General features: G+C 33.5%; 1 protein-coding gene across 1 annotated transcript in view; it reads right to left on the reverse strand.

The window, feature by feature from the left end:
• The window catches only part of Grik2 (glutamate ionotropic receptor kainate type subunit 2), a 628,441-nt gene that overhangs the window by 394,322 nt on the left and 209,908 nt on the right, over positions 1 to 24,211 (reverse strand). Inside the window, exons 3-4 of the mRNA XM_051206151.1 lie at positions 21,494 to 21,661; positions 18,264 to 18,521 (exon numbers count right to left, since the gene is read on the reverse strand). Of these exons, the coding sequence (XP_051062108.1) occupies positions 18,264 to 18,521; positions 21,494 to 21,661 (426 nt within the window). The remainder of the gene's footprint in view (positions 1 to 18,263; positions 18,522 to 21,493; positions 21,662 to 24,211) is intronic.

Raw genomic sequence — 24,211 nt, forward strand, 5'->3', positions numbered from 1 at the left:
CATTACAGGTTAACAGACCAGACACCTACAAACACCAATCCCCTCAGCCATTAATCACCTGGTTTGGTGAAAATATGCAGCAATGCTGTGAATCTGTCATCTAAGGCACAGATATCTGTGATGCATCACAGTCTTATGCTGTTTTCTGTGGTATGTTCCTAAGATAGCTATCCTGTCCTTTTAGGTATAATTTCCATGACTAAAGTTTTCTTTGCTTGTCCTTTTATATAGTATGTCAAGGACTACCTATCCTTTGCTCAGAATGCTGAAGGGGTCGCATAAAGTTCATGAAGCATCTTTTTCATACTGACATTAGGCTGTTTTAGATATAATAATCTTTATCCTCTGTAAAACCAGAGATGCTATACAACATTACTCATCACTGTCTATTTCTTATTTATCCTGACTATAATTTCTTATGTCTCATAAAATAAAGCTTGGCTGAAAATGCATTTTTATAGTATTTGAAAGAAAAGTTTGTTTCATCAAAAATAAATGTTGTAAAAAAGTTTGTAAGAACATATCAAGGTATTATTTATATGTGATGTGTTCTGGGAGTCTTAGTGTCTTGATATCTCAAGACAATTAGTTATAACACAGCTCCCTTTTTCAGAGATTAGCACTGATAAACTTTGCATAAGTTGTCTACACATATATGTTTATTTATTTGTTGTTAACCTTGATTTCTTCCTTATGTGTATCAGTTACAAGGACAGAGTTATCCCAAGGAAAGTGAACACTGGATTCCCCACTTCCAGTTTTAATCCTAATTGTGACATTTGTTAGTATTTTATTCTCAGACAATTCCTTAATGTCACAGAGACTCATCCTTACATCTTTGTATATGAAGTCAGTGTAAGAGTTGTCATAAAAGGATCAAAACAAAGAATATATGTGCTAACTGCTCAGACTATATCTGACCTGTAACATTTTTAATAGCTTCCATTATGACAATTATTGACATTTGTCTTTCAAAGATTATCTCTTTCCTCTCAATAACTTTGGATAATTTTCCCTCTAAAAATTTTTATTCTACTTTTACATTCTAATCCTTGTTGAAAGTTGAATATTTTATGTTGATTTTAATTTTTCAGAATTTTACAACTAAGCTAGAACTGTAACATTGTTAGTTTCTCTATCTCCCAAGAAACTTAATGTACTGCAATGAAAAAATTTATAATCAACCTCAGATTTCTTTAGTAAATATTGAAAGTAGAAGGTGAGACTTACCAAAAAATGAAGTTTATTGATACTACAATTTGATTTTGTTCTAACTTTTTGTTAATGTATTATATTTGAAGTGTAATACTTTGATTAGTGTTGACTCCATGAAATCTCTTTTTAATCAACACAGTAACCATTTCCATCGTAAGATGAAGGGTTCTTATTGCCCCTTATAATCATGCCTACTATTAAGAAGATCAGGTGGTATGAATCATGCATATTTGGATTAATACAAGTAAATCTTACACTGTCTTGTACATGTGCAAGGTTATGATTAAACCACCAAGAGTTTTCTCTTAAAAAAATCACAGAAAGGTTATAATTGTAACAGGATATCAGTTGTGAACTCAGAATTGGAAACTTATACTCAACAGTCCACTCAGCATAATTTATTAGCAATAAATAAGTAATAATTCAACAAAATATCCACTTATAATGTTCTTTGAAGGAAAAATTTCAGCTAATCAGATGAGCTCAACTAACTTTAAAGAAGTAGGCACTAGATGCTTGATGAGATAGATTTTTGCATTATGATACAATTTTATTGAATAACAGAATTTTAGATCTTAAAGGTGTATTAAACTTGAAATTACCATAAATAATTTTGAGAAACAGAAAATAGATCATTTAGTATATACTGTTTATTGTATAAGATACCACATATTTTTCTCACCAGTCTTATGACTAGTTCAAAATATTTTGGTATCATATTTTCCCAAGGAAAGTAGAAGTCAATGATAATGAACAGATACATAAATCCTTAAAGATATAATCATATAATTACAAGTTGGGACAGAGCACAGAAACTACTATAAGCAAGAAAAAAACTCCAGAGAGACAGAGGAGAAGGTAGAGTTGGCAGAGAAAGGATAGGGTGAAAAAGTAGAGGGAGAAAGAATACATATTGGCCACCTAACATAATTAAATTTACAAGTATTATAATGCATTAAATAACATATGAAAGAGGTAAAATAAAATCAAGAATTTTTTTTTTTTTTTTTAGTTTTGGTAAAAATGTCATTACCCCAGTTCAGAAACTAAAGAACATTAAAATTTAAGATTCGTCCTTATTATTCAGCTAACATCAACTGATAGGATGAGTCTGCACATTGCACGTTTTTCAGATACTGCGTCTGGACATATGCTCTTATTATTACTACCATCATCAAAGTATTGGGAGAATGATGTGATGGTTATCGCAAGTGTAGAAAGTCAGTTGTGTCAACATGATTCTTTATGTTATTTGGCAATGAAAATCACATGGAATGAACTCCATTTGAGGACAAGATAATGCATTTCAGCTTTAAGCATGAGGACATATAATAATATTTCATATAATAATATTAATTTATTGCTATTATTAACAATAAAAACTATAATGATGTAGAAATTCTCTTTTTATGTTTGAAGATAATGATAAGCCTATTTTGAAAAAAACTTTCTATAACTAACAAAAGAACTACATTTTCTGTTTGTTTATCTTTTTTTGATAATATTTTTTAATTTAAATTTGCAACAAGCTTGGTTTACCTGTCAATCCCTGTTCCCTCACCCTCCACTCCTTCCTTGTCTCCCTCCTAACACCCATCCCATCCATTTTTTTTGCTCCCCAGTGAGGAGAAGGCCTTCCATGGGAGACCTTCAAAGTCTTTCATACCATTTGGAGTAGGGCCTAGGTCCTCCCCCATGTATCTAGGCTGAGAGAGTATCTCTATGTGAAATGGTCTCCCAAAGTCCATTTGTATACTAGGGATGAATACTGATCCACTTACAGAGGCCCCATAGACTGCCCAGTCATTCTAACTAACACCCACATTCAGGGGATCTGGTTCACTCAATAAACTAGTTTTTCACCTATCAGACCTTGTTACATGAGCTCCCCCTTGTTCAGGTCAGCTGATTCTGTTGGTTTCTTGACCCCTTTGCTTATCACTCCTCCCTCGCTGTAACTGGTTTCCAGGAGTTTGGCTAGTGTTTAGCTGTGGGCTCTAGGATGGCATATAAGGTAGTCATCATATCATTATAGGGGAAGGGCATTTAAGGTAGCATCTCCACTAGATTAGATTCTTAGTTGGGGTCATTCTTATAGATCTCTACAACCAGGAATATTATATTTGCTCAAAGAACATAACATTTAGAATATCAGTATCACTAAAGAAAATGTATCACAGATGTGTTAAAAATTACAGTAATTGATATATAAAATTAATGCTGACTAAAGACATGGAGAAAAAAGTCATATTGAAAGAGAAGTAGGAGAAAACGAGGGGAAGGAAAGGAAAACATGTGCAACCAGGAAGATTGAGCCTGGTTAGGAATAGAAGACAGGAAAGAGAAAGAGAGATAGAGACAGTGAGAGAGAACATAAAAGAGGGAGCCAATATTGGTTTGAAGATAAAAATTGAACACAAAGAAAGGTCTAGAGAACTATAAGACTGCTCCCAACTAACAATCTCAGCTTCCGTGGAAAGGCTATCATAAATGCCCTTCCCAGAGAGTGAGATCAACAACTAACTTATCCATGGAGCCCTCAACTAATGCCTGTTGGAAACAGGATCAAACACCCATACATAAACACTGAGTCAAACTAGAACCCAGATGCAGATGGAGAGGACAAGAACATGAGGCAGAAACACATACAGACAGCTTACCTGAACCAGGAGGAGCTAATGGCCACTAGACTGATAGCTGGGAAGCCAGCATGGGACTGACTCAGGTCCCCCTGAATATGGGTCTCAGCCAGAAGGACTGAGCAGTCTAAGGGACATCAGACAGTGGAGCCAGGATGTATCCCTGGTGCACAAAAGGACTTTGAGAACACATCCCCCATGGAGATTCCTGCCTTAATCTAGAGACAGGAGAGAAGCCCTAGTCCCTACTTCACATGACCTGTCAGACCTACATGACCCCAACTGGATGGCATTCCCCTACATATGGAATTGGGGTGGGGGGGGATGGGAGGGGAGGGTGGTTAGAGTGCATGTGAGAGGGCAGAGAGGGTAAAAGGGAGAGAAAGAGGGAGGGAGGGTTGGAGGGAGGGAGAGAAGTAGAGAGGGAGGGAGGGAGGGAGGGAGAGGGAACTGGGATCGACATGTAAAATAATAAATTAAATAAAAAAAATGCTTTGACTCCAAAATTTAAGTTGAAGGACAAGTTACTGGGGAAAAGGATTTGTATTTTTGTTTCCACAGAAAATGAAAAGATGTGGATTCCTTCCAGACTAATGTGGTTTGATCACGCCAGACCGCCTGAAACAGAGTACAAGGAGATTCTACATTCAAAACAGCTGGACAAAGCAGCCTTACAGACTACAGCCAGGATTGCTGATATCCCCCATGACAGCGCCCCTTACTAGTAGGAAGTAGTTTGGAAAGAACAAGGCCCAAATTCCTAAATATTGTCTATAAATGTTTGTTTTCATTTAAATGGACTTTGTTATATAAAATAAATAAAAAAACAACTAAAAAAACAGAAAAGAAAGATATATGGAGAAAATGGAATGACAAGAGAAAAAGAAGGAATTGTTTAATAGCAAAGAAATCCTTTCTGTCTATTGATCTCTGTTAAGCCTTCAATTTGTGTGAATGTGGTTTGCTCTTTGCTGTAGTATCAGCTTCTGTTTACACATAGCAGTGTTACAGATCCCATGTATTGCTTGTGTGTGTGTGTGTTACAAAAACAGAGAGTAGCTTTGCTTCCTTATTATATTATTTGTGGTGGTTCTGTTTGCGTTTAGAGTTGTTTTAACATGTTACTTAACATTCATATGAGCATATACCGTGTTTTGATCAAAAGCCTCCAGCATCCCCACCCCTCTAATGCATCCCATTCCTTTTACCACATTCCCTCCTAACTTCATGTGCTTTCTTTATGTCCTTGAAACTCACTAGTGTCTGTATGTGCATCAGTGCAGGGTCATCTATTGGAGCATGGATAGCCTCTTGGTGTCTGAGTTCTTGAAGAAAACTAATTCCCTTTTCTCCAGAGCCATCAGTTGCTAATAGCTCCTTTAATAAGGTGGGACTTCATGAGACACTTTCTTTCTCATCCACATTGACATTTTAGCTTTCTTTGCCTTGTGAAACGTTTGTGTATGAGTCCCTGTCCCAGTGAGTTCATGTGTGTAAATAACTATGTTATCATGCACAGAATGTTACTTAGATTTGTTCTTCCTCTGACTCTTCCATGAAGTCCTCATCCCCTTTCATGATATCTGAGTTTTGGGGTACAGGAAGAATAATATAGCTATCCTATTATGAGCTAAGCACTCTCCAGTTGTTTTGTTCTTTGCATGTTGAATAGTAAACTTCTTAAAGTATGCTTAAATACTGCATGCATCAGGGATACTTACATGCTTCCAATACTATCTCATGGCATTTTTAAAATTGGCACCATTTGTCATTTTGATTCCTTGGTATGCCATTCAGCTGGCTCTCTGACCTTTGTTCATATTATGAGAAAGAGAATTAGAGTTTGTCATTTATTACTGTATAATTAATAGAGTAATTAATAGGCTCTGTTAAGATTTCAAGTGCTGACTTAATTTTCATTTTAATGCCAACCCAATTAGCTCAACTGGATAAAAAGTTCACTGTGAAGATGGAAAGGAAGATGTTTTTAAATGTTTGATTAACAAATCAGAAGCTCTACACTCACAATTTGCTTTTTGGAAAAATTATCAAGAAAGTAAATAAAATTTATTTACAATATTTGACAAAATAATAATAAAGAGTTAATTCAATATATATGAGTTCTAAGTCTTTTGAATTTACGCTTGACGATCTCTGCTTTACATAAGCTAAATAATCTTCTTTACGCTAGAAAATATTTAAAAAATTATTTTATATTTACTCATTTGAGGAATTAGTGGCACAGGTCAGGGCACACAACAACTTTAGGCAGTCAGTTTTCTCCTTCCACTACATGATTTCTTGGTCTTGAGTTCATGTTGTCAGGGTGGTCAGAAAGTTCCTTTACCAGGCCAGGAATTGGTGGTACATGCCTTTAATCACAGCACTTGGAAGGCAGAGGCAGGAGATCTCGGTGAGTTCGAGGCCAGCCTGGTCTACAGAGTGAGTTCCAAGGCAACCTCCAAAATAATACATAGAAACCCTCTCTCTGAAACAAAACAAAACAAACAAACAAACAAATAACAAAATAAAATGAAATGAAATGAAGTGCTTTTACCCACTGACCTATCTCAAAACATGTACACACTGTCACTGTTTTAATTAATTCAAAGAAAAGAGCATTTAACAGAATTGAATTTATTTAGTATGGAATTTTAGACAATTAAAATAAGTATTTACAGAAGAAATTAATAATTTTGCCAATGTTCAATCATTATAAAACCAACCATTTTCATTTTGGCAAAAATTCATAGCTGGCTTAATAAATGATACCATTAGGTGATATATTAATTGACAGTGTTATATTAATATTAGTTATTTCTGAAACTGTGACAATTTTTGTATTTATAAGATCTTGTAGAACAAATGTTATTAATTTTTGGTTATTCAATCACCTAAGACCTTGGGAAAAGTTATCATGCCACACCTCTTGCCTGCCAAACTACAAAATGGAAATAAAGAAAAAAAAGGAATGAGTTAATTAAGCCTTCATAATTATTTCATTGCAGGCTGAAATAAGAAATAACACTGGTAAAGTTCAACCATTCCACAAATCATAGTAATTTAATAGGACGTGTTATCTTTCAAAGAACAAATACTGATGCAGAACCAGACAATTCTTTAATGAGTAAGCTTCATTATTTTGTCTAAATACTTTAGAAGGCTTTGAACTTTCACTATCATTGCTATTACCAAGAATGAATAATGTGGAACAATAAAGGCCAGGTATATATATGCTCACAAGACCATCATCACATTTCATTGACTAAAGATGTTTACTTATCCATACTTATACATTAAATAATTGCAATATAGTACTGTTTAAAAGTAGAGATAATCAGATATTTAGCAATACCCATACCCACTCTAGTAATTTATGTTTCCTGTTGCAGATGTAAACACATATTTATATATGCTTAAACCAACAATACTAATTTGTAAAGTTTGAATGAGAAAACTCTAGTTTTAACAGCAGTTCACATAATTTTATTCAGTGTTACCAATTAAATTCAAGAACCAGTACTTGCATTGCAATTTCATTATATATTAAATAATACATTTTATTTCATCAAAATGATTGGTAAGCTTAAAGAACTGTAATTACTGAAGAATAGTAAGTTAAGGTCTTGGAATGTGATATAGCAACATGAAGAGGTGACTATTGGAATTTGTATATTTATTACCATGTAGGGTTAACCATTATTTTGTTTATAACACACAGGTTTTATGCACTTAATGTATTCACACATGAATTATTTCATGAATTTTTTATTATTAAATTTCTATGTCAGGACTAGTAAAGTGTCTCAACAGGTATAGATGCCACTAAGCTTTTTAGCTTGAATTCAATCCCAAGAACCCCCATGATCAAAGGAAATAACCAACTTCTACAAGTTGTTCTTTGACCTAAAACATGAGTTTTACATCTCCAACAATGAAAAAAAGAAATATATGATGATATACAGGGTTCTCACTAATCTATCTCTGTAACAAAATAACAATAAACCTCTACAACACAAAAGCTGAAACACAAATCAATTAAACTAAAATAAATGTTATTTATATGAGTAGGAATTTCTCAGAAGACAAGTGTCCAGCAGTCGTGTGAAAAAGTTAATCACAATCACTTATCATTAGAGATATTCAAATAAGACAATGATGAGATATCATCTTACACCAGTTATAATACCTAATACAAATACTAATAAATGTCAGGAAGCAAAGGAGAGAGAACTTTCCTATACATTCCTATACATTCTCATTAATGAGAATGTAAAATTGATATAATCAGTAAGAAAAACAATGTGAAAGTTTATCAACCTCAAAAACCTAAAAACGGAACTACAGTAGCTAGGAGCCATGGCATGTCCTAGTATTTTATATGCTGAAATACAGCAATTTTACAACGTTATCATGAACTGTAATAACAAACACACTTACACACACACACACACACACACACACACACACACACACACACAGAGGCCATGAATTTGAGTTTAAGGAAGAGTATATTGTAGGATTAAAGTGGGGGAAAGGAGAGTAGAAATTATATTATCTTTTCAAAATTCTCAAAAAGAACATATATTATAATCTCAAAAATAAAATCAAAAGTGAAAAAAAAGTACTATGTAGGGTAGATATTCAATGATGACATCTTTCAGATGGAGAAGGAATTTAATATGAACAAATTACAATGTATGAAGTTCTCAAAGAATAAATGCTTTAAAATGTGATATATGTGTGCATGCAACTGCCTTATATTTTTTTTGTATATGTATAGGAATAAAATCCACCAGAACTAAATCCTGTCATGTGTGGCATAGGTAAGTTTGCAGGATATATATATGTATATATATATATATATATACATACATACATATATATATATATATACATACATACATATATATATATATACATACATATATATGTATGCAGGATATATATATATATATGCATGAAAGGCGTGATCACTTAGAATGCGATCATGTGTGGATGTTAAGGAAGTTGCTCTCATAAAAAAGAGAGTGAGAAGATGGCTGTCAAATCCTAGAGTGGGATATAGGGAGACATTTTGGATATCAAAAATTGAGACAGGAGGATGACCCAAAGAATCAAGTAATCGGGGCTCACACCATCAAGCTTAGGCATGCAGGTGTCTACATGAGGTCCTCGGCTTAGTGTTTTTATGAGATTCCTAACAGTGGGAGCAGGTGCATCTATGACTATTTAGCCTACTTTTGGGACTCTTTTCTTCCTATTAGGTTGCCTTGCCCAATATCAATATGAGGGATTTTGCGTTGTCTTCCATATTATCTTGTCTTGTCTTATTTGGAAGCCTGTTCTGTTTTGAAGAGAAATGAAGAATGAAGGAGAAGGAATGGATCAAGGATTGAGAGAAGTGAGAACAATTATGGAGAAGTGAAGGGAAAGGAAAGTGTAACCTGGATGTATTGTATGAGTGAAGAATCTCAGATAAAAAAAAGATTCGTGTCACAAAATCTCCCACAGGGTTTAGAGTTCCACATATTATTTCATATAATACTTCATCTAAAAAATGTAATTTTCTTTCATCCTCATATTTTATTCACTGCTATTTTGTGCAGGTTCTACCTTCAGAAATCTTCATGTATATTCTACAATAAACATAGCATTTATTAAAGTATTAGTTCAAATGTCATCTTTCCAGTATCTCGAGTGATATTTTACTTTTCTTTACTGTATGCCTTTATTCTCCTCTTAATTACAGCACTTACTGTAGTGAGTAGTAAATAATCTATATTCTATACTACCTCTATATGTCTATATATATTTATATTCTAAATTATATATCTGTATCATATATTATATACATATGTATTACATATATATAATATATATATTATATATATAAAACAATATAAGACATTCATGTGTGTGTGTGTGTGTGTGTGTGTGTGTGTGTGTGTGTGTGTGCGTGAGTGTTTGTGTGTGCTAGAATCTGGATGCTGGACTCCATGTGGCAGGTTTATTTGTGTTATTTTCTGTCTTCTCCATTAAAAACAATTCTGACACAGAATAGATACCATACAATCATTTGTGTAATAACCCAAAAGAAATCAAAACAAACAAAGGAAGAAATTACAACATAATCAGAACTCGTAAGTCTGGGAAAGGAACATGGACAAATATGCCTGAAGGGAAAATCCTGAATTATTACTAAGGATCAGGTTGAGACAATGTGATGAAAAGGGAAAATCAAAGGAAAATATTAGTTTTGTAATTTTCAATGACTAGGTTTATATGTTAGCTTACACATATATGTAGGTTATTGAAAATGTAGAAGAACTGGCTGCCTGGACCTTTGGCATTAAGGAAAGATTTGTGAGTGTGTAACATGTGTACATGGAAGGAGGAAAGGAGTACCCATATTTTATGAAGAGGAAGGAAGCAAGTGAGAAATAAAGAAGACTAGAAATAAGCCTTCAATCAGAATAGACATTTAAAGAACAGAAGTTTAAAGTTAAAGGTATGAGATTTTTTTTTTTTTGTCTCATCATGGCACATCATTCAAGTAGGAAGGATCTCACTTTCAGCTATCTGATACTATCATCAAACTAAGCAATAACCACACCAGTTACCTTCATGATTGAGTAGATTATCTTAGTGAAAACTATAATATTTGGGTAGCTTGGATCACTGTGATGTCATAGTTCCTGGGTAGCTTGAATCACTATGATGTCATAGTTCCTTAGTAAGACACTTTCCTTCTTGACACAAGCCCACCATCATGTAGAAGTCACCTAAACATCATCCTATGGCATAGCACAGCATTATTTATAGGGATCATTCCCACTTTGTTAGTGATGTCATTTCCCAAGATGAGCATTGTCCACTCAAAGTCCTGGAGTGGAATCTGCAGCTCTTAGATCTCATCTTGAAACCATGTTTTGTGGGCTACATTAAAGAAATACTGTGTATGGCCTTCACCTCTGACCACTTGCAGACAGTAGGTGTGGGATCCAGGTCCTGAGCTGCAGCCCTAAATTCTACTGGCTTTCTTCTGCTATATATATTCCAGCCTCAAGCTTTGGGATTTGGAGGGAATAATCACTATATATGGATAGCAAGGTAAAGCCACTCCAGTGTTCTCTGGCCTCATCTCCTATGGCTACACTACTTGTTGCACAAACAATATGGTAAGTATGCAGCAGGTACCCACTGGAGTTCATGTTTAAGTTTTATCAGTACAGACAAAAAGAGCACGAAATGAGTATGAATGGATGAGAATGAGATAAAAGGGGACAGAGTGAAAGCTCCCAGCCAAGCTGGAGAGCTTCGTTTTTATACTCAGCAGTCTAAAGAACCTATCAGGTGCATCATTTAGATCATGAAAGCCATTTTCTTCCAAAGGGGAAAGAGGAAAACAAAACAGGTCAAGAGGGAAAGGCAAGGAAATACAGTTTATCCCTGAGTGTGTTTAAATCCTGGAAAACTTAGGCTTAGGAAAATATCATTGTCTTGCTCTCATTGCTGGAATTATTGTCCTTCACATAATATTTTCTACAACTCAGATGAAAGTTACTGATCACTAAGTCTTTTCTGAACCCTCTTTATATTTCTTTAGACCAAAATATTTTTATTATAGATAAGAGATCTTGTTTTTGTCTCATAGTGTGACACTTTTTAGAAATACTGAAATGTTTAAGAATTTGTCCTAAAAATATGTCTAAATATATCATGTAATCAGACACTAGAAATAATACTATAAGTAATTTCATGCTTTATAATTGGTATTAAAAAGAAACCCAAGTTTAAGCATAACCAAGTATGGAAACAGTACTATGTCAGACTATGTAATCAACTATATCAAAATAATTAGGTTTAACTTTGTAACCACTAATTGTATTTGAATTTGGAATTTCAGAAACAGCAATTATAGTTTGAGTTTAAAATGTACAACATATAATCATCTTAGTCCTAAATTACCCCACTCCCTAAAATGATTTGGTTCTATGTTACATAACACAAAAATTGCCAAATGATTCAAATTAGTATCTTCCAGGAATATATATTTTAAGGTTAACTTACTTTATTGAATCATTTTTTGGTATTGTATCCCATTTATATGTCGATTTTAGATAAAACAAAAATCATTCCCCTTTATTAATTGACTTTCATTTTGTCAACCTATCTTAAAATACCTTCAGATATATCTATACACAGGGGACAAATATACTCCAGCAATAAAACATTGACTTTTCCTAAAAAAAAAAAAAAAAAAAAAACAACTCATAGGCTTCTTTCTTTCTCCCTGATGATTATATCATACAAATTAATTAAAGCTTACATTGTTAAGTATTTGAAATCCTAAAATAGGGATTGACTTTCAACCCCTGACTACACAAGTTTATATTCCTCTCTTTAGTCATTGTCATCAAATCCATTCCCATGCATGCACACTCACCAGCATAAACTGTGAATCCACCTCTCTTTGAATAGTTATTGTTCTTATTTTCCCATGACTACAAAGACATCCATATGAAAAGTAGGGTACATGCTAATGGGGATTCTTTATACTCACAGAAATTCTATCTTTTTGATAGGATTGACTCATTCCATGAATGTGATGTTAGTAGGAAGGACTGATAAGTCTATGGGGCCTCTGGTAGTGGATAGGTATTTATCCCTAGTATATGAATGGACATTGGGAGCCCATTCCACATAAAGGGATACTCCCTCAGCCTAGACACATGGGAGAGGGTCTGGTCCCTGCTTCAAATGATATGACAGACTTTGAAGACTCCCCCATGGAAGGACTCATCCTCCCTGGGTAGCAGAAAGGGGATGGGGTGAGGATTGGTGGGAGGAAAAGGGACTAGGACAGTAGGCGAGGGAACTTGGATTGACATGTAAAACAAGCTTATTTCAAATGTAAATTTAAAAAAGATATGATATAGGATTTATTTATGATGTGGGAAGTCACTTCATACAAAAACAAACAAGTTTTAAGAGTCCTGAGGACCTCTTTAGTCTCCTTTTCTGGCTTCATTTTCCATTAATCTAATTTTATACTGTTCTGACCAGACATTTTGATTGCTCTAATGCTTCTCCATCCCTTCTTACCTAGTCTTCTTACTAATTCTAGATTTTTGGGCTTTAAGTATTAGACATCTCTTCTCTGTTGCCTGACTATAAATTCTGTTTTAAATGAAACACTGTCCTTTTCCCAATCTGAAATTATTTTATTTGTTTTCAACCTATTCCCATATATAATTCAGTATTCTCCACAATGCAACTAGAAAATCGTTGCCATGGATGGTTCTGATCACACCATAACCTTGTTAAAAATAATGACAAATGAATTTAAAAAGTAAACAAAAGTAAATTCAAATCCCATATTGTAACATTTTTCAACAGAGTAGGCTCTGAGTTCTGGAATTGACTGATTAGGTCTAAAACAAAGATCTATATTCTTCTGTAACTCGGCAAATTACTGCAATATAGACTTCCTATAGAAAAATGGTAGCAGTAACATTTTCTTCTTCACACAGTAACACAAAGCTTCTCAGTTAGTACATGTTTATAGTATCTACCATGTGTGCTCAGTGAGGCTATTACATATTCATGAATTGTGTCAACACCCCTATGGAGTACACATGATCTTCAACTTAGAAATCCATAGATGATTTTTGAGAGCAAGTCACTTACCATTATCTAAATGTAGAATTTTATGACTCCAAAGATCATAGCACCCACACTAGCCTCTGTTCATAGATTCATGTGCTTTAGCTCCATTTCTCAGTGGCATCAAAAGAGGGACCTTTCTTTGAGGGCAATAAAGCCAGATTGTCAGACTGAAAAATGTGCATACCCAGGTATGTGAACCCATGGTCAGGAGTTGGCTGGACTTAGTGCTTTCCATATGAACAGAATAAAGTGTTTAGAAGCTGAAAGAAGTTTACTGGTTCCATTGTCAACTGACAGAAGTTGAGTATTCAAATTCTAATGTCAGGAGAGAACTCAGATTACCTACAGAACTTCCTTAAAAGTTTTGGCTGCATTTTAGAGCCAAAAAGTTAGTAAGGGTAAGGATGGAATCAACCAGAATTTCATTATTAAAAATACTGTAAGTGAAGTGTTGAGACTAAATTATCAACAAAAATGGGATTAGATTGAAACTGAAATGGGTAATTCAATTAGTCCACCTAAGATTAGTAACAAACACTAGGAAAGATGATGTCTCTTTTGACCTAAAAGTAGCACAACATGCAAGACGGTAGATTAGAGAGATAAGAGCAGTCCAGAAATGGCAACTGGAACTTGATTGTGGGCCCCAAGTTAAGGAAGGTTTGAGGGAGATATTTGTTTGTAAGGCTGCTGCTAGACAGGAGGCCCAGCTAGGAAGTTGGCCAGATGAAATGATAACCTGTTTCCTTTGGGACTCAGAGAATTGTTTTTGAAGACTGAGGAAAATAATTTATGACAGAATTTACATAATATCAAATGCATGATAGCTCATCTGTAGTCATTTCTAGCCTCTTACTTTTTTCCCAATGTTTTCCAGTAATTTAGCAGCAAGCCTGGGATAGAATCCTAGGCTTCTGCTTACCAGCCCAGAGTTTTTGTTAATGGACTGCTGATCTATAAACAAAGATGAAACATAGGAATTTTAAAGCAAATATTCACAACTTATCCTGGAATTGCTTACAAGCTGACAGCTATCCAATTTCTTTTTTAGTTTATATTTAAAATGAATCATATGTTCCAAAAATGACTGACAGAAACACAGCTTTGTTTCTAAAGCCAATTCATTTCCATCATTTTTGGACACAATTCAGAGCTATAACAGACTTTCATGGTGTTTAAAAGCATTCATCCAAGACAACAAGTGCTAATTATCATAAAAAATAAATAGTCCCTGCTAACATCATTTTAGGAAGTTCTCCTAGTCCAGAAATACATTTAATCTACCATCTAGCTGTTTGGCATATGGGGGCAAGAACTGGATAAAATTATCAGGTATTTGCTGGATGATACAATAAAGTAGAAATGAATATAAAAAGGTGATAGTGTTATCGTAGATGCCCCACCCAATCTCCTGGCATCCATATACCCAACGAGGCTGGGATGATGGGGGATGTCCTTCTGTTTACATGTACTTCTTATTGGTTGATGACTAAAACACCTATTAACCAGTATCTAGTCAGGAAGTATAGGCTGGGCTAGGAGACTAGGAGAATTAAGAGAGTTAGCCAAAAAGGAGACTGAGCCATTGGCCAAACAGTTTATAATCAATAAAAGACTCTGTGTGCTTATTTGGGGCTCAATAGATGAGGGACCAGGTGAGTTAAGAAAGTCCTTTTACACTTCTGACGGATGCTCAACCCATATTTTCAAAGAGTTGGGGGTAATTAGGTAGAAGCCTCCCCTGCCTCCCCAAGACTCTGACCCCTCAGAAAGCCTGGCAAGAGTTAGATCCTCCTCATTGCTGCTCAGGACCACACCTATAGGCTACATAAGACCTGGCCAAATTATACGATTCCTCTCCCACCCTCCTGATGGTCACCCAGGATTACTTTGCTTTGTTTATTAAACCTGGATTTATTAATTTGGTTTTATTGGCTTATTACATTGGTGGTGGACATCCAAAAACTAGGAAATCGAAGCATACCAGACAGCATATGCAATAAATAGTCCTAGAAAAGGGCACATATAAATAAAAGCAGCACATGTCTATCCTTCAGTAAGTAATTGATACATCAATCCACAATAATGTCAATATTATTTATTCTGACGAGTATGATTATAAAGGCCACTTTCGGTCAACAGTCTGATTATAATTGCATTTCTTCCACTACTTCAAATTGTATTCTACTCTATTATGACAGTTTAATTTTTTTCATTTCTATAAGTAGTAATTTGCAGCATCAAATTATATGCAACAACATTATATATACTTAAGGAAGGCGTTTCAGAAAGATTTTACTGTTTACCCATAAATCATTTATAGTATGTAAAACAATGAAACAAAGTTCTTCAAAAGGAAAAACATAAACTTCAAAAAGGTAAAAATAACTGTTACCAATGTAATTAGCTAATTAAAAATAATACAAAAATTTGAATAAACAAATGTTTATAAAGTAACATAGGAGAAAGAGGGTAGAATCTTTATCCTGTCGACTAGCATAGAATCACACTCATAATTTCCATTGTTAAGCAACAGGTGCCTAACCAATATGTGTTCAAATAAATTTTGCATATAATAGAAAATCCATAATATTTTATCTTGCAGCTTTGAAGACAAACTTACTCTATAAATTTATATGTTATTTATTAAAGCAAATGCTTCTGAAATACCTATGAAACTTTCATGATAACTAGGTGATGAAGCATGTTCTTTTAGTGGAGAATGGTAAAGTTTGAGACAAGATTTTACTCTTTATTAAAGGCTATCCTTGAATTTGCTATGTAGCACAGACTAACCTCAAACTAGTGGTAGTATTACCCATACACATGATTGCATTGTACCAAATGACAGTATCATGCCTAGATGAAAAGCTTAAGACAGGAATTTAAAATGTTATTTTAATAAACATAATTTGAGGTCAAGTTCTTTGCAACTTTGTAAATGTAATTGACTATATGTATTTGTTTGTTTAAATTTATACTGGAGTTGGAAATTTTCAGAAAATTATTTATAGGTTAGAACACTAATTCCTCATGAATCTTTACCAATTATGGATATTAACTTATTACAAATTCTATTATTTCTTTGTTCATCCCTCAAGTGGAACATTTACACATAAGTGAAGAAACATGTATATTCACACTGTAATATTTTTCCAATTCCTTTCTAATCACAAACAATATGAAAGTAATTAATACAAAGTAGAGCATGCAAATATAAATCCATATATATGTAAATGTTTATATATCTAAACTTAAGTATGCATGCAATTTAGGAAACGTATACTCAAAGTTATCAAGAGAAAATATAGAAATAACATCATTCACTTTCTATACATGTGCATATAACTATTTATGGACTTAAACATGAGTGAACTAATTTGTATCTGAAGATTCCCCTGGCATTCCTCATCAATGCAAACCCAGGAGAGTTATTAATATATAGACTTCTAGGAGAGTTTAACCAATCATATGAAGGAAATGATTTGGGGGAAAAAAAACCACAATAAGCTTAAACGATCCTGTAAAACTACTTTTGCATTTTAAAGATTTTATTGATAAATGTTGAGCTAAAATTAATGAAATATTTTATATTTTTCAACAATATAAATAAGTCAGTGAAGATATATTTAAAAGTATTTTCACTATTTTTTCAACTTAGGATCTCTTTGTTCTCTTAATAGAGTTTCTATCTGTTCATTTGCATTGATAATTTCATTATAAAGTGGATAAATTTCTACACAAAGTTTTATTCATGGCAAGCATACAAAGCAAGTGGGAACAAAGCATGTTCCTGCCATTTTTGGGGAAAATTTAAATTTAAATGAATTTCAATCTCAATGTAAATTTGAAGGCATAGTGAAAAGGCCTAAAATAAAATGTTTTGCATTCTAATTTAAAGCAGTATTTAGAATACTGAAAAATATCCTGAAATGAAATCAATTATCATGATAAACATAACACTTACTTTGCAAAATAACTGTCAGCAGAAAACTACATGTTTCATTTTACTGTTCACTTTCTTATATTTTGTGAAAAAAATTAAATAGTTCAAAATAACAACAAGCCATTGTTAATAGTCATTAAAACAATGTAACACAGAAGAGCACTGTGGAGACATTTATTAAAATATTCTCAGACAGTGGCATAGATAGTATTTCATTAAATTCTATTTGTAATTTTATTTTCTAAGTTTCTAATTGTGTCTACACAAAGGCAGTCCTAAAAATCTTTATTTTTCAATGCTATCATTTGTTCAACATTTTATATTGTCAAAAGTTTAAATTTTGGCATACTACTTACTTAAAGATGTGGATTTTATTACTCCCTATGTACTTCATTTGTACATAACATGACAGTATCATGAAACTATCCTGTTGAAACTACTAAAATCCATTAAATGTTATATTTAATTTAATTTAAATAATACCATGATAATCATCATAACTTAGTTTTCAATATATGGTTCAAACTCCTTACACTTATTGTATAAATAGAAAGAAAATTCTTTCTCTGGAAATTCTTTTTCTGGAATAAGTGTTGATATTTGATTCCAGATATCTTTTAGTTCTTCCATATAAGCACAATAACAACAATAACGACGATAATAATAATACTAAATTAAAAGACAACAACAAAATTAAACTAATAAAAGTAAACACAAAAGAACAGAAACAACGTGGGATGCACTCCAGAAAACAATGTGTGCAATATAACCATGGAGGACCCTGCTCTTACCAGTGCTGTCGTCATACACGACTGTGACGGTTTTCCACTTGAAAAACTGCACCAAATCCAAGATGGCACGGCTAAGGGAAGAGAAGTCTGGGTAGAGACTGACATAGAAGGAATCCTTGTTGTCTGAAACTTGGTGCTTCCAGCGGGTCTGTATGTGAGGGACTCCCAGGGCATTGCAGATGGACTGCACCGCATTTGCTGATGAGCTGTGTGAAGGCCCGAAGATAGCAGCCACCCCAAGTGATAGCTGATCACAAGCTGGAGGAGAAAGGAATCCATTACCAAGGAGAGGGAAAGAAGGTGTAAACTGCTATCAAATCTCCCAAATTCCTTCCTAGTAAAGATCTGTAAATCTGTATTTCATTAATTTCACACATACATGTGTACATATATACATATTAAAATGATGTATATATACATATTCTATATATTATACATATTACATATTATAATGACATCATCCCTACCTTCCCTTTCCTCTCTCCAAATCTTTTGCCATGTTCCCCTCCTCTCCTTTTCTTTCAGATTTGTGGCCCCTTTTACTTTAATTTGTGTGTGTGTGTGTGTGTGTGTGTGTGTGTGTGTGTGTGTGTGTGTCAGAATACATAAATAAAACTGGCCCGATCTATATAATATTACTTTTATGTATGTTTTCTTGGATAGCCAGTTGGTGTGTAGTCTCCAGGGAAGAATGTTTCTCCTGTTCTCAGCTTTCCTCAGTTGACAATACTTATTGTCATTGTCTAGGGCTGAGAACTCATAAACTTGTAACTGAACATTTTCAGATTATTAAAAGAAAGTTTGGTCATGAGGACTAAACTTCAAATAATTCTATAAATAATGTCAAGGGAGAATGGCAAAAGAAAAAAAAGTAAAAGGAATAATTTCAGCATAAAATGTGTGATAAATGAACTCCTAAGCACAGACACATTTAAAATTAGGTAAAAAATAGTTGTAAAAACCTCTTACTTATGTTTTCTTTGAGAATTTGATATAATATAAATGAATTGATTTTGAACATACTGATTACTATTTTCCAAATATTGACAAGAACTCTAAATCAGTGAAAGATGAATTCTGAATTCACACTCAAAATTGTATTTTAAGTCCTGTATTTTGAGATCAAAACCCAAGAAAAGCTGGAATCATCCCATGTTTTTAAAAACACTAGAGTCTTTGTTATTATCGCTTTTTACTTAGTATTTTTTTTTTTTTTTGAGGCAGGGTTTCCCTGTGTCACTTTGGAGCCCATCCTTGAACTAGCTATTGTAGACCAGGCTGGTCCCAAACTCACAGAGATCTGCCTGCCTCTGCCTCCCAAAGGGGAGTGCCACCACTACTTGACCTATTTATGTTTTGAGAACAAGTTTTCCTTTGCTGACTGTACTGATGTCATTCTCCAGACTCTGAACCCCAGAGGAGTTAGGAAGAATAGTAAAACTGTACCTACCACATACCTAGTTAAAAGAAGCTAAAAATATTGTATGAATCAAGTAATAATTCAATTATAAAACATCAAATTATCCATTGATGAAGCAAAGTAGTATAATCTATGAGATATATAAGAAATGGAGCATCAGAAAAAGTCCCATTATTTAACATCTAGTTTATTTACAGACAAAATGATTATACTTTTCAATGTCTCAACTGATTACTCTTTTAAAATTAATTGGCACTGTATAATCATATACATTGTAGAGATGCTATAAGATTCAAAATCCATTTTGGATCTCTCTTCCTTTACATATTTCTTTATAATCTAAGCTATAATAGTTCAATAAATGAAATGCAAAGGATCATTCACCCTTTTAAATCTGGTAAAGCAAGTTACTAATTTGAGCTTCCCTAGCTCTATGCCAGATTTCAAATGGGCATGAATAGAAGTTTAATCTGTTAAATATAACATTTTATAAACCAAGTGACTTCATCAATTAAGAATTGGGCTCAAACATTCCCCAGTAGTACATTGATTATTGTGGGGAAAATTTGAGTCTACATTTTTACACTGATCCTTTGAGGTTACTATTAAGAAATCTACTAATGTTTTATCTACATTTTCCTTACTCCAGATGATTCAGTATTCAGTCTGAATGCTTTCTTTAATATCAGAGTTTCTCCTTCCATAATGAAAATAATCATGGGCAATACTACTAATAAAATATACTTTTCTTGCAATTAATGACTTAATTTGCATTTGTCGTGACAAACAGAACATTTTACAGTCAAGCCTAACCTTTTCCCTCCAGTCTTTTAAACCTTTTATCACCATGACATGGATCTGAAATGTGGAAACTAATTTGTATTCACAAAGATATAAATGCAAAGGGCAAACAGAATATGGCTTTAAAAAACACAAGTTAGTATCTGGGGAAAAGAAAGAGACTTTCATCTTGAGCACCACTGTGTCTTATCAACTGTCATTAATATTAATAAGCTTGGAAAAACATTTCATCACATTAGAATTACAAATAATTTTATGTTTCTATCAATGTAAGGTAGCTAGTAAAAGAATATGAGCATTATAGAAAGGTAAACATTGTTTTAAAGTATATGTTGACAACAAACATTATGTTGGTCCACTCTAACAATGTCTGTTACATAAATTATAATTGTGCCAAACATAGGGCCTGCCATCCTATAATATCATCTATATGTATAAGAAAAGATCATCTATGTGACAATTTGTAAATATGTACCCATGAAACAAACTCACTACTGATACTGCTGTTTGCATAATATATGCCTTGTTAGTGGTTCCTTTTTAAAAATTGCTTTAGTGATTTTATTTAATTTATATTGTCTTTCTTCCACATGTAAAGCTGGATAACATTTGCTTGCAGTATCATGAGAAGCCCGAACAAGGAGTTAGGTCCTCTGGACCTAGACTTACAAATAATCGTTCATTGCCATTTCGGTGCTGATATTTTAACCTGGGTCCCCTGGAAGATATCTTTTATCATTTATTTTAGTAAGTTTTTAAAAACTTTAATAACAATGAATGGAGATCACAAATTTAATTTCACTTATAAGTGTTTTTCTTTCTATATTTATTTTATAAAAGCTAACTCCATCAATATTTCTCTAATAAAATACATACAGATATGAAAGATAAATCCTTCCATATAAATGTTCTTAATAATTTATTAACTACTGAAGGGAATTAAGAACTTTCTGAAGCATATCTAGAAATCTGCCTTCTAGAAACCATAGTATATATAGTAATTAATTACCTTTCTTAGATGCTTCAAAGCTGTCATAGAGGTTGATCTTCTGGGTATCATAAGTTAAAGTGGTATTGGGCAGCAGAGTTCTGTTCCTGTTGATTGTGTTCACAGCAAATCTGAATGCAAGTTCTTCAGCTCCCATTGGGCCAGACTCCACATATTCAAAAATACCACCTAGTAAAGAAAGCAAGAGAATAATGATAGAGGGATTAAGATGTCTGAATGTTTTGAAACTTCTATAAATGTGTGTCATGATCTGTTTCACAATGGGATTTATAGTTACTTTTTCTATTACATACTATAAGAAGGCTTTAGAATTTTTGCCTGATTTAACATTGTTTAAAAGTACTTTTCCTTCATATTTTATAACTATTTAAGGCAACAAACATTCACTGAATATTTTATGCTCAGTTGTTATATAACCCAGAATTGTCAATACTGAATAATGCAAAACTATAATGCTTATTGTTAGGAATATTGAATTGAATTTTTCTTCAGTAAGTAAGACCTCACAATTTTTAACACATTGTTTATATTTACAATGACTCCATTAGCAAAATATCTATAGTGGTATAATAGTGGCATATACATCTTAAGGCAGCCAACAAATCTCTAATTGGACTAAAAAACTACCCAGTACTTGAAAATTCATGATAGATACTATAAATCAAGCCAACTTCCTATGGCTGGAGTGGTCATAGACCCTAGAGGAGAACCTACTATTCCTTCTTTCCCTAAATCAAAATAATATTTAACTGTAATATAAATACTTATGTTTATGTACAAATATAACTATAACTCTCACTCCTCAAAAGCCAAGCTTCTTTTTGTAGCAGACAGTGGCTATTGCAGAGCTCCATAGATGGTCAAAATGCAGAGAGTATACACTACCCTAGTTGGTACATCTACAACACAGCCTTGTAACTGATTCAGGATCACTGCAGAAGAATATAAAGATTGTAAGAGCCAGAGGATCAGGATATTCACTATTAGGTAGTGTCTACAAGACTTGACAGGAACCCTACAAACTTGATGACATCCCAACAACATGGTTGCTTGAACAAGAACTACATAATGACAATACCAGTTGACATGCCAATTGTGTTGATGAAATTTCCTAAGATCTCACCACTAGATGACTAATTATAGAAGTCAAAGGCTGCTGAGAAGTCAAAGACAGTTTTCTTGAGGACTAAGACCCACACACAGGTTATCCAGTTTCAAGTGTACTCAATATGAAATTACAAAAAGTAATAAATTCAATATTTACATAAATAAGAACATAAAAGTATGAAAATATGCAAAATGTGGCATTTTTCTTATATAAAATTTGGACAAAATAGCATTGCTCTGTTAATATTTCTGTACTTCTTTTTTGGAAGACATGACATTCAAGAATGCTACTTCTTCAAAACAAAGCTCCTTTCTCATCTACTTGATGAACTGGAAGTAAATCAGTATGAATGGCCCACATCCACTTCCTCACTCTTGTCCCTGCCTTCCTCCTCTTTGGTATCAATACCTTTTCTTCATATGGAATTGAGATGTCTGACCTTCACAGGGTATTTTCCCTAATGTCGTCTTGGTGAATACAACAAAAGAGGACATACCTACACATGAACTCTCTACTAACTCTGTCACTGAGAGATGAGTGCTGCAAAGATGAAGAACACTTCTCTGTCATTCCTTTAAAATCCACACCATGTACTTCCCACAATCATACCCAAATTAAACTTCCCTAAATGAATCACTTTCTAAGCTGGCAACTCAGACACTACAAAGTTACTTCAATGCCTGAATGTCACCTTGCACCATGGATAGCAAACTACTTACTAAGTTTAAAAAGAAGTATGCTATTGTAAGACCTCCTCTATTGATGGGGAATTATAACTCAAATAACAAATGGATAAGAACATTTTACATCCGAGAAGGATAACTAAAATTATAATTTGATGACATATTGGCTTAAAATAACTACATTGATATTGTAGTTACTAAAGCAATCAACTTGAGAAATAGAATTTTAATGTATATAAAATTGTTCATGGCTTATGCTAGGCAGAAGGGTAATGAGTAATTTACAATTCCAATGGTTATTCATAACCAAACCACATGTTTTGCATATATCGAAGGCAAGAGTGATCTGCGAAGTCAGGATAGATCTACGTTTAGGCTGAGCACCTGCCATGTTGTCAATCTGGGAAGTTGTTTAATAATTCAGTCTAAGTTTGTTTTGTTTTGATTTTGTTTATTTTTTGAGGTGGGGGATGATACATTCTTTTAAAGATGAAATGTTAGTTCTTACCAAGTACTGATAAGAGAGGAATTTAAAAAGCATGAAATCCACTGTCTTCAAAGTAATGTGATATAGGAGAATGTAATGAAAATGTGCTCCTAATGCCAGAACTAAAAGCTAGAATATCACACAGTCAAGGTTACAATCTGTCTATACCTCACTTCAAACCATTGCCTATTCCACAAAGAGTTAGCAGTGTTCTTCAAAACGTTAATCAGGTAAAACACAGAATTTGCCTATACTTTGTAATATGGTGGCTCCAGGAAGATGTAATTAGACACTGAATATTTGTTCATAGAAGTAAAAAAAAAAGTTTCAAGAATTAAAAAGTCATGTATGAATTGGAAGCATGGAATAGTTTACAAATTCTAAATCCAGATAAAAAAATTAGAATTTTTGTGTGATAGACTGTATGGTCAATATTTGAT

Source organism: Phodopus roborovskii, unplaced genomic scaffold, assembly GCF_943737965.1.
Source record: "Phodopus roborovskii unplaced genomic scaffold, PHOROB, whole genome shotgun sequence".
NCBI classification, from domain to species: Eukaryota; Metazoa; Chordata; class Mammalia; order Rodentia; family Cricetidae; genus Phodopus; species Phodopus roborovskii.